Here is an 18,235-nt window from a genome sequence, read left to right as displayed (position 1 = left end):
GGCTATCATGGGCGGCATAATACATGCTGCAACCCATGAGAGACCCCTAGGTACCTAAGTAACATATACTAGGGACTTACATGGGTGCACCAGTATGCCATTTGTGGGGTTTATAACTTCACCAACAACCAAATTTACAGGAGAGAGCCCAGACACTAGGGTCCTGGTAAACAGGATCCCGGTATACTACAGTCAAAACATACTGACACCAGGCACAAAGTGGGGGTAACTATGTCAGAAAGATGCTGCTTTCCTTCAGTCATGTAGGCTTCTTTCTTTTATGTCACATTCCCATCTGCACCCCTGGATAAGGAATCAAAACGACTATACCAACTTGGGAAGAAATTATTCTCGTCCTCCAGTTTAGAGGTCCTTGAACACCTTTCAGGCCGCTGTTCCCATGCCTTACGGGATATGGCCATGCAGGTGCTGCCACAGGTCCCGGAGGAGGCCCAGTCTGTTATCAACCAAACTGTTGCTGATAGGAGAAATGCTGCTGAATTCATGATTGGTTGTGGGCTGGACATGACCGACTCATAGGCAGATCGGTTGTGTCGACAGTGGCCCTTAGGCGTCATGCTTGGTTGAGGACATCTGGCTTTTTGGGGAGTGTCCAGCAATCACTTATGGACATGCCCTTTGATAGCACCAGTCTCTTTGGAGAAAGAGTGGACTCAGCGCTTGTAAGGAAATGCCTCCCTAACTTTTTGCCTTTGCTGATGCTAAGTTATGATTTGAAAGTGTGCTGAGACCCTGCTAACCAGGCCCCAGCACCAGTGTTTTTTCCCTAAACTGTACCTTTGTCTCCATAATTGGCACAACCTTGGCACTCAGGTAAGTCCCTTGTAACTGGTACCCCTGGTACCAAGGGTCCTGATGCCAGGGAAGGGCTCTAAGGGCTGCAGCATGTCTTATGCCACCCTGGGGACCCCTCACTCAGCACATGCACACTGCCTCACAGCTTGTATGTGCTGGTTGGAAGAAAATGACTAAGTCGACATGGCGCTCCCCTCAGAGTGCCATGCCAACATCACACTGCCTGTGGCATAGGGAAGTCACCCCTCTAGCCGGCCTTACAGCCCTACGGCAGGGTGCACTATACCACAGGTGAGGGCATATGTGCATGAGCACTATGCCGCTAGAGTGTCTAAGCAAAACCTTAGACATTCTAAGTGCAGGGTAGCCATAAGAGTATAGGGTTTGTGAGTTTATCAAACATGAACTCTACATTTCCATAATGGCTATACTGAAAACTGGGAAGTTTGGTATCAAACTTCTCAGCACAATAAATGCACACTGATGCAAGTGTACCATTTATTGTAAAATACACCCAGAGGGCATCTTAGAGATGCCCCCTGAAGATGTCCATGTAACATGTCTAAGATCATGGAATTGTCCCCCATGCCAAATCTGGTATTGGGGTGCCAATCCCATACATCCCCGGGGCTCCACCATGGACCCTGGATACTGCCAAACCATCAGTCTGGCAGTTTTCTCTGCCGCTACCACTGCTACCAACCCACAGACAGGGTTCTGCCCTCCTGGGGTCTTGGCAGCCCAGTCCGAGGAAGGCAGAACAAAGGATTTCCTCTGAGAGAGGGTGTTACACCCTCTCTCTTTATAAATAGGTGTTAAGGACTAGGCAGGAGTAGCCTCTCCAAGCCTCTGGAAATGCTTTGAAGGGCACAGATGGTGTCCTCCTTGCATAAGCCAGTGTACACCGGTTCAGGCAACCCCCAGTCCCTGCTCTGGCGCGAAACTGGACAAAGGAAAAAGGGGAGTGACCACTCCCCTGTCCATCACCACCCCATGGGTGGTGCCTAGAACTCCTCCAGTGTGTCCCAGACCTCTGCCATCTTGAATGCAGAGGTGTGAGGGCACAATGGAGTCCTCTGAGTGGCCAGTGACAGCAGGTGATGTCAGAGACCCCTCCTGATAAGTGCTTACCTTTCTAGGTGGCCAATCCTTCTCTGAGGGCTATTTAGGGTCTTTTCTGTGGGCTTTTCCTCAGATAACGATTTTCAAGAATTCACCAGAGTTCCTCTGCAGCTCCCTCTTCAATTTCTGCCAAGGGTCGACCTCTGACTGCTCCAGGACGCCTGCAAAACTGCAACAAAGTAGCAAGAAGACTACCAGGGACATTTTAGCGCCTAATCCTGCCGGCTTTCTCGACTGTTTCCTGGTGGTGCATGCTCTGAGGGCTGTCTGCCTTCACCCTGCACTGGAAGCCAAGAAGAAATCTCCCGTGGATCGACGGAATCTTCCCCCTGCTCCAGCAGTCACCAAACTTCACCGGTACTCTGGGACCCCTCTCATCCTAACGAGTGTGGCCCCTGGAACACAGGTGGTGGACCCAAGTGACCCAGACTTTCCAGTGGTCCAACTGTCCAAATTTGGAGGAGGTAAGTCCTTGCCTTCCCTTGCCAGACAGTAATCCTGTGTACTGCGTGAACTGCAGCTGCTAGGGCTTCTGTGCACTTTTGCAAGGAATCCTTCGTGCACAGCATAGCCCAAGTCCCCAGCACTCCGTCCTGCATTGCTCAACTCGCTGGGTTGACCACCGGCTTCGTTGGACCCTCTTTTGTAGTGTTGAGACCACCGCCGTGCTCAGTTTTCTTGAACCCGAGTTCAAGTACTTCTGCGGGATCTGCCTTCTTGTGCGTGGGCTCTCTGTGTTGCTGAGGGCCCCCTCGGTCTTCTTTTCTAAGTGTTGACCTGGTCTGTCCTGTGCCCGGGCAGCACCCTTTTTCTTCAACCGCGACCTTTTGAGCTAGCAAGGCTTGTCTGCGGTCTTTCTCCAAAGAAACAACGCTGCATCCTCCAGCACTCCGTGGGACATCTTCTGCACCAAGGAGAAGTTCCTAGCGCCTTTCTTTGTTGCAGAATCTTCAGCTTCTTCCACCCGGAGGCAGACATTTTGCACCTTCATCCGGGGTTTAGTGGGCTTCTGCCCCCCCTGGACACTTTTGTGACTCTTGGACTTGGTCCCCTTCCTTTACAGGTCCTCAGGTCCAGGAATCCATCTTCAGTGCTTTGCAGTCTGTTGTGGTCTTTGCAGAATCTCCTTTCACGACTTTAGTGTGTTTCTGGGGAAGTAGGGTTACTTTACTCCTACTTTTCAGGGTCGTGGGGTATCTTGGACACCCTTAGTGTTTTCTTACACTCCCAGCGACCCTCTTCGCACTACACTAGGCCAGGGGTCCCTAAGTGGTTTGCATTCCACTTTCTTAGTATATGGTTTGTGTTGCCCGTAGGTCTATTGCATCCTTTTATATTCTACAGTGTTTGCACTACTTTTCTAAATGTTTACTTACCTGGTTTTGGTTTGTGTGTATATTTTGTGTATATAACTTACCTCCTAAGGGAGATCCTCTGAGATATTTTTGGCACATTGTCACTAAAATAAAGTACCTTTATTTTTAGTAAACCTGAGTATTGTGTTTGTTATGATATAGTACTATATGATATGTGGTAGAGTAGGAGCTTTGCATGTCTCCTAGTTCAGCCTAAGCTGCTCTGCTTTAGCTACCTCTATCAGCCTAAGCTGCTAGAACACTACTGATCTACTAATATGGGATAACTGGACCTGGCAAACGTGTAAGTACCATCAGGTACCCACTATAAGCCAGGCCAGCCTCCTACGTGCATGAGCAATATGCCCCTACAGTGTCTAAGCCAAATCTTAGACATTGTAAGTGCAGGGTAGCCATAAAGAGTATATGGTCTGGGAGTTTGTCAAACACGAACTCCACAGTTCCATAATGGCTACACTGAATTCTGGGAAGTTTGGTATCAAACTGCTCAGCACAATAAATCCACACTGATGCCAGTGTGGCGTTTATTGAAAAATGCACACAGAGGGCATCTTAGAGATGCCCCCTGTATACCAGTCCAATTCCTTGTGTTAGGCTGACCAGTTCCTGCCACATCCACACGGGTTTCTGGCCTGATGGGCTGAGTGCCTTTGTCACTCTGTGGCAAGGAAAAAAGCCTGCACTGGGTGGAGGTGCTTCTCACCTCCCCCTACAGGAAATGTAACACCTGGCGGTGAGCCTCAAAGGCTCAAGCCTGGTGTTAAAACGCCCCAGGGCACTCCAGCTAATGGAGATGCCCGCCCCTCCGGACACAGCGCCCACTTTTGGCAGCAAGTCCGGAGGAGATAATGAGAAAAACAAGGAGGAGTCACCCACCAGTCAGGACAGCCCCTAAGGTGTCCTGAGCTGAGATGACCTCCTGCCTTAAGAAATCCTCCATCTTGTTTTGGAGGATTCCACCAATAGGAATAGGGATGTGCCCCCCTCCCTTCAAGAAGGAGACTCAAAGAGGTGTAGCCAGCCTTCAGGACAGTAGCCATTGGCTACTGCACCCCAGATCTAAACACACCCCTAAATTAAGTATTTAGGGGCGACCCTGAACCCAGGAAATCAGATTCCTGCAACCTGAGAAAGAAGGACCTGACCTGACCTGAAAGGCCCGCAGAGTCAACGGAGACAACAACTGACTTGGTCCCAGCCCTACTTGCCTGTCTCCCGACTCAGAGAACCTGACGCATCCAGTGGCACCAGTGACCTCTGAGGACTGACCTGCACCTAAAGGACCAAGAACCTCCCGAGGACAGCGGCTCTGTCCACAAACAGCAACCAAGAAACCAACTTTAAAGAGACTCCCGCCTCACTCCGAAAGCGTGACCTTCACACTTTGCACCCGACGACCCCGGCTCGAGTTCAGGAGAACCAACACTGCAGAGATGACCCCCAGACGATTCCAATGACATGGACACCATGTGTCGACCTCCCTGCACCCCCTCAGCAACGCCTGCAGAGAGGATAGAGAGGCTCCCCCTGACCGCGACTGCCTGGTAACAAAGGATCCCGAAGCCTGGACAAAGCACTGCACCTGCAGTCCCCAGGACCGAGAGGAACCAACCACTGGTGCAGGAGTGACCAGCAGGCAGTCCTCATCCTAGCCCAGTAGGTGGCTGGCCCAAGAAGCCCCCCTGTGCCCTGACTGTATCGCCAGAGTGACCCCTGGGGTCCCTCCATTGTTTTCAACGCAAACCCGACACCTATTTTGCACACTGCACCCGGCCGCCCCGTGCCGCTGAGGGTGTATTTTGTGTGCCAGTGTGTGTCCCCCCCCCGTGCTCTACAAAACCCCACTGTTCTGCTCCCTGAGGACGCAGGTACTTATCTGCTAACAGACTGGAACAGAAGCACCCCTGTTCTCCATAGGCACCTGTGTGTTTTGGGCACCTGTTTGACCTCTGCACCTGACTGGCCCTGTGTTGCTGGTGCTGGGTGTTTGGGGTTGACTTGAACCCCCAACGGTGGTCTGCCTATCCCTAGGAGACTGAACTTGTAAGTGCTTTACTTACCTGAGAAACTAACTATTACTTACCTCCCCCAGGAACTGTTGATTTTTGCACAGTGTCCACTTTGAAAATAGCTTATTGCCATTTTTGCCAAAACTGTGTATGCTACTGTTTTAATTCAAAGTTCCATACTTACCTATGTGAAGTACCTTACAATTTATTTACTTACCTAAATTCTGACTCTTGAGGTTCTAAAATAAATTAAGAAAAGCATATTTTTCTATATAAAAACCTATTGGCCTGGAGTTAAGTCTTTGAGTGTGTGTTCTCATTTATTGACTGTGAGTGTACAACAAATGCTTAACACTACCCTCTGATAAGCCTACTGCTCGACCACACTACTATGTATTTTACATGTTGTAACCATTAAAAAACACAGTTGCTATTTTTCTTTTGAGAGGGGCTAATAGGGTTACACACTGACAACTCATCTATGCTAACTTTTGAATGGGAGTGCTAAAGTTGGTAGTTCAAGGTACCAAACAACTTATGTTTAATTAATTAATTTAACGTGTTGCTTAATGCAAGTTTTTAGAAAGTTGCCACTCTCTGGCCCAAGTTTCTCATTGGCCAGATGCAGAGGCTGGCCGTGGGATAGCTTTCTGCCTTCCTGAGGAGATGTGTACACGGCTCCCAGGACAGGTAACAATAGAGGCCTGCCTCTGGAGGAGGCGGTTTCTCCTTCTGAAAGGAAGCCACATGGGGTGTTAGCCCAAAAGGTGAGCTTCAGAGGGAAAGCCAGATTTGGAGGGCAAATGGTGAACACACTCAAGAGGGGTTGTACTTTTGTCTTTGTAGACAGGTTGATCCACAAACCAAGAGAGCATGGGGTTCAACCATTTTATGAGTGGGTAGAATAGAGCACCCTACAATGGCTAGACACCACACTTAACAGGAAGCTGTCATCAATCAGAGGGGAAAAATGTAACCCATTGGTTAGTGACTATGACCTCCAATTTCTTAGCGTAATAGCGGCACCCCTGGCACTCAGAAACCAGGTTTCGCTTGGATTGGATAAGAGGAATGAAGGACTGCACTGCTGTACTTGGACCTGGCACAGGGAGACTGCACCGACGTTGGACTGTGTCTGTTGATCCTTTGGCTAGCGAAGGAAAGGACTGTGCCTGCTCCGTTCTGTTTGAGGAGAAAATGTCCCATGCTCCAGCCACAAGGAGAGACTCCAAGAGTCAGTTAGCTGACTTCCTCTATGGAGAACAGGGCCACAGAAGCTGAAGAAGCCTGCCTGGTCAGGTGGTAGGCCAGTTCACAATATCATCTCTCCTTGTGCCATGCAGCCTGGAAGACCGAGACCCAGCACTCAGAAGTTGCCCCCAAGTCTACTGGACCCTGGAGAGCTATTGAAATGCCGTTTGGTCACCTAGAATGAGTTATTGTTAAAAGAATTAAACCTCTGACTTGGTTGTTCTGGGTGACCTGTAGTCCAGTGGTGACTGGACTTTTGCTCAATCTGAGAGGATTTCGAGGGATGTCGACCCCTATGGCCAATGTTGCTCACCCAAGACCATGGACAGAGGAGTAACCCCCGTTTACCGCACAGCATATTTGAGCATCTTAGCATTCTGTATCCTATGCATCAGCACCACTTTATAGAAGTTAAGGGATCTGGCCACTGACGCTGGAACTGTATTAGAGACTGATTTATTTATGAAGGTAAAGGTTTCTTTGGATCTTGTTGGTCCACTTGACTGGCTCTCTGCTGGAGTTGTTTGTCCAAAGTACATCTAACTAACTACATCTATCTACGAATTAACTTAAGCTCATCTAAAGTACATCTCAGTAACTGCATCCATTCATGAAGTAACTTGAGCTGAAAAAGTGCAGTTCAGTGAAAAGGCTTGATTTATTGTTTCTTGTAAAAATCTATATCTCCGGAACCCTCTGGTGGATATTTTTGGTTTGGGTGTCAGTAAATTCATAAAAATGTAGCCTGCTTTTATAAATTTGTGTTGGAATCTTGAGAGTTGTTTCTTTTTCAAATGTTTGGGTTCTCAAAGCCAACAGCTACCCAAGTTTGAGCAAAGTTTTGACAAAGCCTGACTGGAACTGAGAAGGGTTGCTAGTATATTACAAGCTGAGGTCTTACAACCACACCATATAATATACCCTATTTCCTCACACCCCCTGCTCTTTTAAATGTAGGGGATCGGCTGGATTTCTAATGGCAGAGCTTCAGCTGGTTTTGTTGCTGGAAACATATGAGCCATCAGACCATCAGCTACAGGACAACTGAGTCTTTGCTTTAAAAGGCCTGCTGTATTTAGGGTGGGACATTAGTGCATATTTCTCTTCCTGTGAACCTCCATACAGCAGACAGAGGCAGGGAAAATTATTAAAGACCCTCATTTCAGGGAGAAACCCCCTTGCCTTGCCATTGATATTTTTCGTACCAGAGCGGCAAATCCCTGCTTTGGAGGTGTTTTTTCTGAAATATGAAAGAAATTGGCAAGTGATCATGACATGATGTCCAGTCAGGTTTGACAAAAGTACCCTTATCGTGTTGAGGGAAACACTTATCAAAACAATCTTCGTTTCACATGGGAGGCTGTCTAGATTTGGTGGGTGGTTCTGGACTCTGAAGATAGAGGCACAGGTACCTGCCGCACAGGTGGGCAGCGCTCCTAACTGTTACTCTCCCTGTCATTCTCACACTCTTTGACTTTACTTCCTGTGTTACTTCTCTGTTGCTCTTCTGTCCTTCCAAGGATTGCAGTTCCTTTGCAGTTAATCTTTCTATTGAGAAGCAACTAAACAGTCTTTCTTCTCCCATTGCTTCTTCGTTGGTGAACCATGCTAATACTCCAAAATTGTGCTGCTTTTGTAGTTCTGTAGAATGATAATAATAAGAATTTAGTTTTCACGTTTTTTTTAAAAAAATTTTTTACAGAGAGCCCTGGAAGGTAGATTGGATAATACAAAATTTTTCCTCTGAATGTCTGCATTTAAATAAAAGTGGTGGGAGGGATCTTTTTGTATGTATTTACCTAGAGAAAGAAAGAAATGTTATTTACATGGGACAATCATTATTTCATTATTTGTCTTTTTTGAGCGTGGATTAATTTAATTCATATTTATGATATAAATTTAAAATAACTTACTACGTCAGTGCTCTTTTCTTCCTGTTGTTTATCCTTTGTTTTTAGGTGATCCTTGTGTTTTAAACTATTGACTTTGTTAAAGCAATTCAAAGCCAATGGCACATTTTCTTTGCATCTGTGAATGCAAGCAGAGAGCTGCCATATTTATGCAGCAGAATGTGTTCTTGCTTTATTTTTGTGCTGTACAGTTGCATTAAAAAATGAAGAAAAAAGAGCATTCCACCAGCTTGCATTCCACCAGCTTGCCTATGCCAGGGCTATAGGCTTTGCCACACCTCATTTGTACTGGAATGTTTGAACTTGTGTGTCTTTCATTCTGCGGCAAATGCATGTTTTTTTCTGTTTCACAGGTATTTTATTTTGATTATGGTATCCAGGAAGAGGTAAATGTTTGTTGTTTGAGAATACTTACAGACGATCTTCTAAAAAAAATGGGACAGTTGTCTGTGGAAATCTCACTGAAGGATATAAGGTGAGGTTCTACAATTCAGGCTGACTTGTTTAACATTGTTTGCCCTATACTGTTTGATTGTAGTTAGACATGTACCCAACAGATTGTCCTTTATATATATATATATATATATATATATATATGTTTTATTTTATTTTGGCATTTATTAAGAGCAACATCAAACAAACACATCGGCGAGGTGATATGCATGCATCGTAAACAAATACAAAATAAGGAACATTAGAGTCTTATATCCAACAGACTTATAACGCACTGAGGAGGCAGTCAATGTCATTAACCACAATTATTATCCAAATCCCATCAATGCGACCTCCTGATGTGTAGAAGAAACAGTGTAAGAAAGACCTCCACAAACAAGAAGTGAAAGGCAGGGAAGGAAACAGACAAAGGAAGAGGGAAGGGAAGAATATATAGTAGAAGAGTTGAGAGGGGATAAGGGACGTGCAGCGGTCAGATCAGCCATACATATGAAGCCAGCAATGAAATAGCGCAATAGGGGAGTGTTAGAAATGGGGTTTTTGGTTGGCAGTCAGGTTGCCCTCTGTCCAAGCAAGAACTCTCACTCTAGTCAGGGGTAAGTCACACACAATCCAAAATTATCCTGTGCCCACCCTCTGGTAGCTTGGCACGAGCAGTCAGGCTTAACTTAGAAGGCAATGTGTAATGTATTTGTGCAATAAATCATACAATAACACAATATAGCACCACAAAAATACACCACACAGTGTTTAGAAAAATATATAATATTTATCTGGGTATTTGCAGGTCAAAACGATCAAAGATGCAATATGAATTTGTAAAGATATCACTAAAAAGTGATATAAAGTGTCTTGAGTCTTTAAAAAGCAAACAAAGTCTCTTTCAAGCACAAAGTAACTGGTTTAAAGTGGAAAATCTCTGCAAAGGGCAGCAGAAGAAGAGATACGTGGAAAAATGGTGTGTGCGTCGATTTCTCCCCTGCACACACAGGCTTGGCGTTGTTATTTTTCACGCGGGGAAGTTGTGCGTCGTTTTCCGGCGCGCGGACAGTCTCTTTCTGTGGGTCACGGGATTACCAGATGTCTCGGGGTCTGTGCGTGGATTCTTCGGCTTGTTTTCCGGCTGCGCGTCGTTCCGGCAGGCTATGCGTGGAATTCTCGTTCTTACGGCAGGCGTTGCGTCGATTTCCTCTCTGGAAGTCGGGCGGCGTTGTCCTTGCGAGGCCGTGCGTCGAAGTTCCGGTCGCCCCGAAGGTGTTGCGTTGATCAGCGTCGGTGTGCAGCGATTTTCTCGCCGCGGAGCAAGCTGTGCATCAAAATTTTCGGCGCACGAAGAGTCCAAATGAAAAAGAGAAGTCTTTTTGGTCCTGAGACTTCAGGGAACAGGAGGCAAGCTCTATCCAAGCCCTTGGAGAGCACTTTTACAGCCAGACAAGAGTTCACCAAGGCAGCAGGTCAACAGCAAGACAGCAGTCCTTTGTAGAAAGCAGTCAGGTGAGTCCTTTAGGCAGCCAGGCAGTTCTTCTTGGCAGGATGCAGGTTCTGGTTCAGGTTTCTTCTCCAGCAAGTGTCTGATGAGGTAGGGCAGAGGCCCTGTTTTATACTAAATTGTGCCTTTGAAGTGGGGGTGACTTCAAAGAGTGGCTAAGAAATGCACCAGGTCCCCTTTCAGTTCATTCCTGTCTGCCAGGGTCCCCAGTAGGGGGTGTGGCAGTCCTTTGTGTGAGAGCAGGCCCTCCACCCTCCCAGCCCAGGAAGACCCATTCAAAATGCAGATGTATACAAGTGAGGCTGAGTACCCTGTGTTTGGGGTGTGTCTAAGTGAATGCACAAGGAGCTGTCAACTAAACCTAGCCAGACGTGAATTGAAAGGCACAGAAAGATTTAAGTGCAAAGAAATGCTCGCTTTCTAAAAGTGGCATTTCTAGAATAGTAATATTAAATCCGACTTCACCAGTCAGCAGGATTTTGTATTACCATTCTGGCCATACTAAATATGACCTTCCTGCTCCTTTCAGATCAGCAGCTGCCTCTTCAACAATGTATGAGGGCAGCCCCAATGTTAGCCTATGAAGGGAGCAGGCCTCACAGTAGTGTAAAAACTAATTTAGGAGTTTAACACTACCAGGACATATACACTACACAGTTACATGTCCTGCCTTTTACCCACACAGCACCCTGCTCTAGGGGTTACCTAGGGCACACATTAGGGGTGACTTATGTGTAGAAAAAGGGGAGTTCTAGGCTTGGCAAGTACTTTTAAATGCCAAGTCGTAGGGGCAGTGAAACTGCACACACAGGCCTTGCAGTGGCAGGCCTGAGACAAGGTTAAGGGACTACTGAAGTGGGTGGCACAACCAGTGCTGCAGGCCCACTAGTAGCATTTAATCTACAGGCCCTAGGCACATATAGTGCACTCTACTAGGGACTTACAAGTAAATTAAATAGCCAATCATGGATAAACCAATCAATAGTACAATTTACACAGAGAGCATATGCACTTTAGCACGGGTTAGCAGTGGTAAAGTGCCCAGAGGTCAAAAGCCAACAACAACAGGTCAGCAAAAATAGGAGGAAGGAGGCAAAAAGTTTGGGGATGACCCTGTCAAAAAGCCAGGTCCAACAGGGAGTATAACGGTTGCGCACTCACCGAGGGCGCTAAGGCTGTGTGAATATCTCGTGGCCGGGATCCCTTCGGCATAAGGTCCCAATATATCATTAATTGGTCCTGACAATATGAAACATCATGCATCGATTCCGAACTACGGGGAGTCCGCTCCCTCCCCCAGCACATCGCAACCCTACGCTTTGCCAGCAGCAGCAACAGTCTGATCAATCTCTCGTGTGCGGTGGGGAGCCCTTTAACACACCCCAAAAGGACAAGCTTAGAGGTTTGCAGCAGCTGAGTCTCAGTCATCTTTTCAATTGCCCGCAGCACTTCCGTCCAATATACTCGCAGCATCGGGCAGCTCCACGCCAGGTGCAGGAAATCTGCATCGGGGGTCATACATCTCTCACAATGCGCTTCAGCAAGAAGGCCCACATTCTTCAGCCTGAGGGGCGTGTAATACAAACGATGTAGAAAATTCAAGTGAATGAGGCGCAACCTATAGTTGGGAGACAACTCACGCATATGCGCACAGCAGCGTCTCCACTCTACATTGGAAATGGTTTCACCCAACTCCACCTCCCAGTGGGCCTTGGCTTTAACCTCCATCCCATCCTCCTCGTTCTGCATACATAAATACAACTTAGTTATAAGCCTGCACGAGGACTGTGCCTGGTATATAAGCTGAAGCGCTCTACACGTTGTAGGCATTACAGGAAAGCAAGGATAGCATGCACGAACCATAGCACGGATTCTAAGAAAGAATAGTCGGTGCAGCACAGTATCGTGTGCATCACCAATCTCTCAGCAGGGAACCAAGACCCTAGGGTAAGCAAAGCAAACTCACGGATGAACTCACAGGCCCGTGCATTCTCTGCCAGCTGCATATCACCCATGTCCAAAATCAGTACAGAAAGGCAAAAATCTCCCGCACGGCTGCGTGCTTCAGCAGCGCCGTCCAGGTTTTCACCTTGCATGTCACTGTGTCGACCCCACGCAGTCTGGGTCTGGTTGGCCCAACCAACATCCTCGACAATCTATCTGGCCACACTTCATGCTTTCAGGTGCCAAGTGGGGTAAGTATCGAACAGGGTGTAGCCAAAAATCCACAAAATGTGCCTGAGCACACTGATAGTATAGTGCAAGATCCGGGGCCACCAGCCCACCTCGTTCAAACGGAAGTGTCAGTTTTTCCCATGATTGTCTATGCCGCCGGCCCGCCCAGGCCAGAGTCACGAGGGCGGATCTAAGACTTTTTGAAAAACTAGCAGTAAGGACAAGAGATAGATTAATAAAAAGATCTTAAAACTTTGGCAGAATGGCCAGCATCGCTATTGCAATGCTCCCGTGTAGGAAGTTGGCTCTGTATATACTATCTCAAAGTGAGAGATAGTGTGCACAGAGTCCAAGGGTTCCCCTTAGAGGTTGATAGTGGCAAAATTAGATAATTCTAATGCTCTTTTTTGTGGTAGTGTGGTCAAGCAGGAGGCTTATCAGAGGGTAGTGTTAAGCATTTGTTGTACACCCACAGGCAATAAATGAGGAACACACACTCAGACTTAACTCCAGGCCAATAGTTTTTATATAGAAAAGTACCTTTTCTTTAGTTTAGAACCACAAGATTCAAGATTTGAAGTAAATACATAAAGTGGAAGGTACTCCACACAGGTTAGGAGGGAACTTTGAATTAAAGCAGTAGTACACACAATATAGGTTAAAATGGCAATAAGCTATTTTAAAAGTGGACACAGTGCAAAAATGAACAGTTCCTGGGGGAGGTAAGTATGGTTAAGTTTTTCAGGTAAGTAAAGCACTTACATAGTCAGACTCCTGGGCATAGGCAGCCCACCATTAGGGGTTCAAGGCAACCCTAAAGTCACCACACCAGCAACACAGGGCCGGTCAGTTGCAGAGGTCAAAGGACGGCCCAAAACACATAGGCGCTTATGGAGTACAGGGGTTCTCGGGTTCCAGTCTGCTAGCAGATAAGTACCTGCGTCCTCGGGGAGCAGACCATGAGGTTTTGTAGAGCACTGGGGGGGGGTACACAAATAGGTACACAAAACACACCCTCAGCGGCACAGGGGCGGCCGGGTGCAGTGTGCAAAGTTGGCGTCCGGTTTGCTATTGAAAGCAATGGAGGGACCCGGGGGTCACTTAGGTGATGCAGGCAGGGGCACAGGGGGGCTTCTCGGTTCAGCCACCAACTGAGCTAGGAAGAGGGCCGTCTGCTGGTCACTCCTGCACTGGAGGTTGGTTCCTTTTGGTCCTGGGGGCTGCGGGTGCAGTGCTTTGTCCAGGCGTCGGTCCGTTGTTATTAGGCAGTCACGGTCAGGGGGAGGCTCTGGAACCTCTCTGCAGGCGTCGCTGTGGGGGTTCAGGGGGGTCGACTCCGGTTACTCAAGTCCTCACAGTTGCCTGGGAGTCCTCTCTGCGGTGTTAATTCTCTGGAGCTCAAGCCAGGGGCGTCGGGTGCAGAGTATGAAGTCTCACGCTTCCTGCGGGAAGAGTGAGTTCTTTGAAAGTAGCTTCTTTGTTGCAAAGATGTTGCTGTTGTTGAACAATGCTGCTGTCCTCTGGAGTTTCTTGGTCCTTCTGGTTCAAAGCAGTCCTCTGAGTCCTCAGATGTCGCTGGTCCCTGTCGGATGCATCGCTGTGCAGGTTCTTTGAGTCTGGATGAATAAAGATAATACACTGTTCCAGTTGACGAAGGAAAGGATACTAGGTAGGGAGTCCTAATCTTTAGGAGCAAAAACCTCACACACCCAAGAGGGTGTCATGCTTCATCATCGGAGTTGCTCCTCGTCAGACTGGCACTGCAATGTCTGACGGGCACCACCCCAGACGGGGGGGGCTCTTTGCCGGAGATCTTAATAGATGATGCCACAACCCTACATAAGAGCGTGAGGGGAGGAGATCAAAGAGAGGTGGAAAAAGGTTTAAGATTGACTCTCTGAAATCAGAAAAAATGATCTATTTAATAGTCTGCACGGAAGTCAGAGGCCAAGATCTGTTAAGTAATTGCTTAAATGACAAACTGCATCAACATCTGGTAGACCTAGGTCCAGTTTCTCCCCAAGAATTGGGAAAGTAGGCAGACCACTGGGTCAAGACCAGGGTGACCAAAACTTCCACAGGGGTGACCAAAAGAAAGGTCACAAAGCCTCCCCAGGGGAAGGGTGGTGAGACATCCTAGGACAAAAGTTAAGAGTCTTCTACAGGGCCCCAAAACCCTGCTCAGGAGGGTGTGCCCTGAGCCTCTTCACAGTCCACAAATGGTAATAAGGGTAAAAACTTTGATTCCAAGAAGTCCTGGTGTCACAACTGTAGACAGCATGGACAACAAACTGGAGACAAGGCCTTTCCCAAGAAAAGTCCCACAACAAGAACTACTCCAGTTAGCACTGGAATAGCCAGTCTCCAGGTGGGATCAACAGTGTGTCCAGAGCAAATCAGGCTTCTCACTGAAGCTACATTAGTCTCTGAGGGTGGGGTGGATTTAGCCACACTTGCTGCCTGGCCGCCTAACATGCAAAAAATACAGGCATCAGCTCTTGATAAATGGAAATAGAGTAGAAGCCCTGAGTGATACAGGTGCCAGTCTCACTATGGCGACAGACAAACTGGTTTCCCCAGGACAGTACCTGGCTGGACAGACATATGCTGACAATCAAACTAAAGTCCATCCCATGGCAATGGTAACTTTAGAATGGGGAGGTGTCACTGGCCTGAAACAGGTGGTCGTCTCCTCTGCAATTCCAGTAGAATGTCTGGGAGGGAATGATCTGGAGTCCTCAGGATGGGCTGAGGTAGAGCTCAAGACCCATGCAGCCGTGCTGGGCATCCCTGAACTGGTGTGTGTCAAGACAAGGGCACAATGCAGAGCACAGGGTTAAAAAGAAGTGTTGGAGTCTGGACTAATGTCCCAACCTTCCAAGAGAAAAGAAAGAAGACTGGGAAAACAGCTTCTGCACAGCAAAACTTACAGAATCTCTCTTCTCAGGAAGAAGTTCTGTCCCCTGAGGGAACTGAGCCCATGGAGCTGGAGCTCTATCAGGTTGAGCTCTAGAGCCCATGGGGACTCTCAAGGAAACAGCTGTGTAAGGGACAAAAGAGCTGTCCCACTCTTGAATGCCTAAGACAGCAAGCAGCTGAGCAAGAAAAAGGCAATGTCAATGGAACCCAGAGGGTCTTCTGGGAAGATGGACTCCTTTACACTGAGGCAAGAGATCCCAACCCTGGTGCCACTAGGAGAGTGGTAGTGCCTCAGGAGTTTAGGGAGTTCATTCTGACCTTAGCCCATGACATTCCCCTTGTGCATTTGGGACAAACCAAGACTTTGGAGATATTAGTCAAGCATTTCTTTTGGCCCAATATGTCCCAAAAGGTTAAGGGGTGTTGCACCTCCTGTGTCACCTGTCAAGCCAGTGATAAGACGGTGGCCATCCAAAGGCCCCCCTCATTCCACTTCCATTGGTGGGGGTTCCCTTTGACAGAGTCGGAGTGGACACATAGTGGATCCACTTGAACCTCCTACAGCATCAGGGAACCAATATATTTTGGTAGTAGTGGATCATGCTACCAGATACCCAGAGGCAATTCTCTTAGGTCCACTACTGCTCCTGCAGTAGCTAAAGCACTCATAGGTATTTTTACCAGAGTAGGGTTTCCTAAGGAGGTGGTTTCTGGCAGAGGTACCAACTTCATGTCAGCTTACCTAAAACACATGTGGAATGAGTGTGGGGTGATGTAGGAAGTTGGCTCTGTATATGCTATTTCAAAGTAAGAAATAGTGTGCACAGAGTCCAAGGGTTCCCCTTAGAGGTAAGATAGTGGAAAAATTTGATAATTCGAACGCTCTATTTTGTGGTAGTGTGGTCGAGCAGTAGGCTTATCAGAGGGTAGTGTTAAGCATTTGTTGTACACACACAGGCAATAAATGAGGAACACACACTCAAAGACTTACTCCAGGCCAATAGGTTTCTATATTGAAAAATATATTTTCTTAGTTTATTTTAAGAACCACAGGTTCAAGATTTACATTAAACACTTTAAACGTAAGGTACTTCACTTAGATACTTTAGGAACTTTGAATAAAAGCAACATCATATACAGTCTTTGTAAAAATGGCAATAGGCTATTTTGAAAGTGGACACAGTATAAAAATCAACTGTTCCTGGGGGAGGTAAGTAAAGGTTAGATTAGGAGGTAAGTAAAACACTTACAAGTCTCAGTTCTGGGGCATAGGCAGCCCACCTTTGGGGGTTCAAGGCAACCCCAAAGTTACCACACCAGCAGCTCAGGGCCGGTCAGGTGCAGAGGTCAAAGAGGTGCCCAAAAGACATAGGCGCCTATGGAGAACAGGGATGCTCCGGTTCCAGTCTGCCAGCAGGTAAGCATCTGCGTCCTCAGGGGACAGACCAGGAGGGTTTTGTAGAACACTGGGGGGGGCACAAGTAGGCACACAAAACACACTGTAGACGGGTGTCGTCCACCTCGTCTACAGATGCCTCGGAATGGCGCCGGTCGCGCGCCTCGTCCGATCCCATCCCGCCTCTCCAAGGAGACGCGTGGAGGAGGGACGATACATTGGCACCAGATTTCCGGTTCGCCGAGGTAAAGGAAAAGACGGACTTCGCAGCGGAAGAAAAAGGATCCGGAAGAGGAAGGAGCGAGGACTGGATGCGCCGAGCAAGGAACGCCGAAACTAAGAGAGACGAGGAGGAGGCAACCCGCCCGGACAACGGAGCTGGAAAAGACAACGAGGAAAGTGAAAAGCCCCACCACGACCCAGGAGGGTCGTGGTTTTTCCAAGTACGGTCACTGTTAAAGGGACAGCGCCGTAAGGGAAATACAGGACGCGAGGGAATAAAGGGAGGGGTAGAAGAGAAAGAGAACACCGGGGAGGGAATAGGGGAAGAGGGCAGGTTGGGCAGAGCACCGGGAACCTGGGGAAAAACACTGACCGTGTAGCCTTCCTGCCACCAGCCTTACAGAGATACTATTTCACCCCCCCCCCCATGCCTGCACTAACCTAACACACCAACCAACCCCAGTGTTTTTCTTTCTTCACCCTCCCACTCGCTTACTAATTAAAAGGGACAACCCCATACCCCACCACTTACCTGGTCTTGTCTTCTTGTTTTCCGGGACCCTGCTGAAAAAGAGACGAAAAGACAGAATCAGAAGACCGCCACAACCTAGGGAAAACAGAACATTACGGACCATTATAACAGCAAGACCTGCACAGAAGCACTTCCAATAAAAAGGACACGAACGGAAGAATACTGTATTATTATCCTAGTTATCATCTCACCACTAAACAAAATAAAATAATTTTCTTCCCCTTCGGGGACTCACTTATAAAAAAAAAAACGAGTCAGAGTCCTCTGTATCGCCGAGCCTTCCACAGTGGTGTCAGAAGTGGGATCTAATCCCCAGGCGGTACAGAAGTGTCGAGGCCATGGGAGAGAAACCCACATTGGAGGACATGCTAAAACAATTGGCGGAGGGCCAACGCCACCTACAATTGGTATGGGAGGCACAACAGAGGGAGGCCAAAGAAGATCGAGAGGCCCTCCAAGCCGCTCTGAAAAGCCAAGCCACCATAATGGCTAATAACCAACTGATGCACGAAACCGCCCTTCGGAAATTGACAGATACCATTGCCACCAGCAAGGTACACCCTAA

The 18,235-nt window shown here is 47.7% G+C and overlaps 1 protein-coding gene across 1 annotated transcript in view; it reads left to right on the top strand.

The window, feature by feature from the left end:
* Positions 1-18,235, top strand: part of RNF17 (ring finger protein 17) — a 1,983,649-nt gene that overhangs the window by 1,248,604 nt on the left and 716,810 nt on the right. The window contains exon 26 of the mRNA XM_069202301.1: positions 8,838-8,959. Within this exon, the coding sequence (XP_069058402.1) occupies positions 8,838-8,959 (122 nt within the window). The remainder of the gene's footprint in view (positions 1-8,837; positions 8,960-18,235) is intronic.

The sequence above is a fragment of the Pleurodeles waltl genome, chromosome 8 (genome assembly GCF_031143425.1).
Source record: "Pleurodeles waltl isolate 20211129_DDA chromosome 8, aPleWal1.hap1.20221129, whole genome shotgun sequence".
Taxonomy (NCBI): Eukaryota; Metazoa; Chordata; class Amphibia; order Caudata; family Salamandridae; genus Pleurodeles; species Pleurodeles waltl.
The sequence above is the reverse complement of the archived record's forward strand: the minus strand, read 5'-3'. Positions and strand labels throughout refer to the sequence as shown.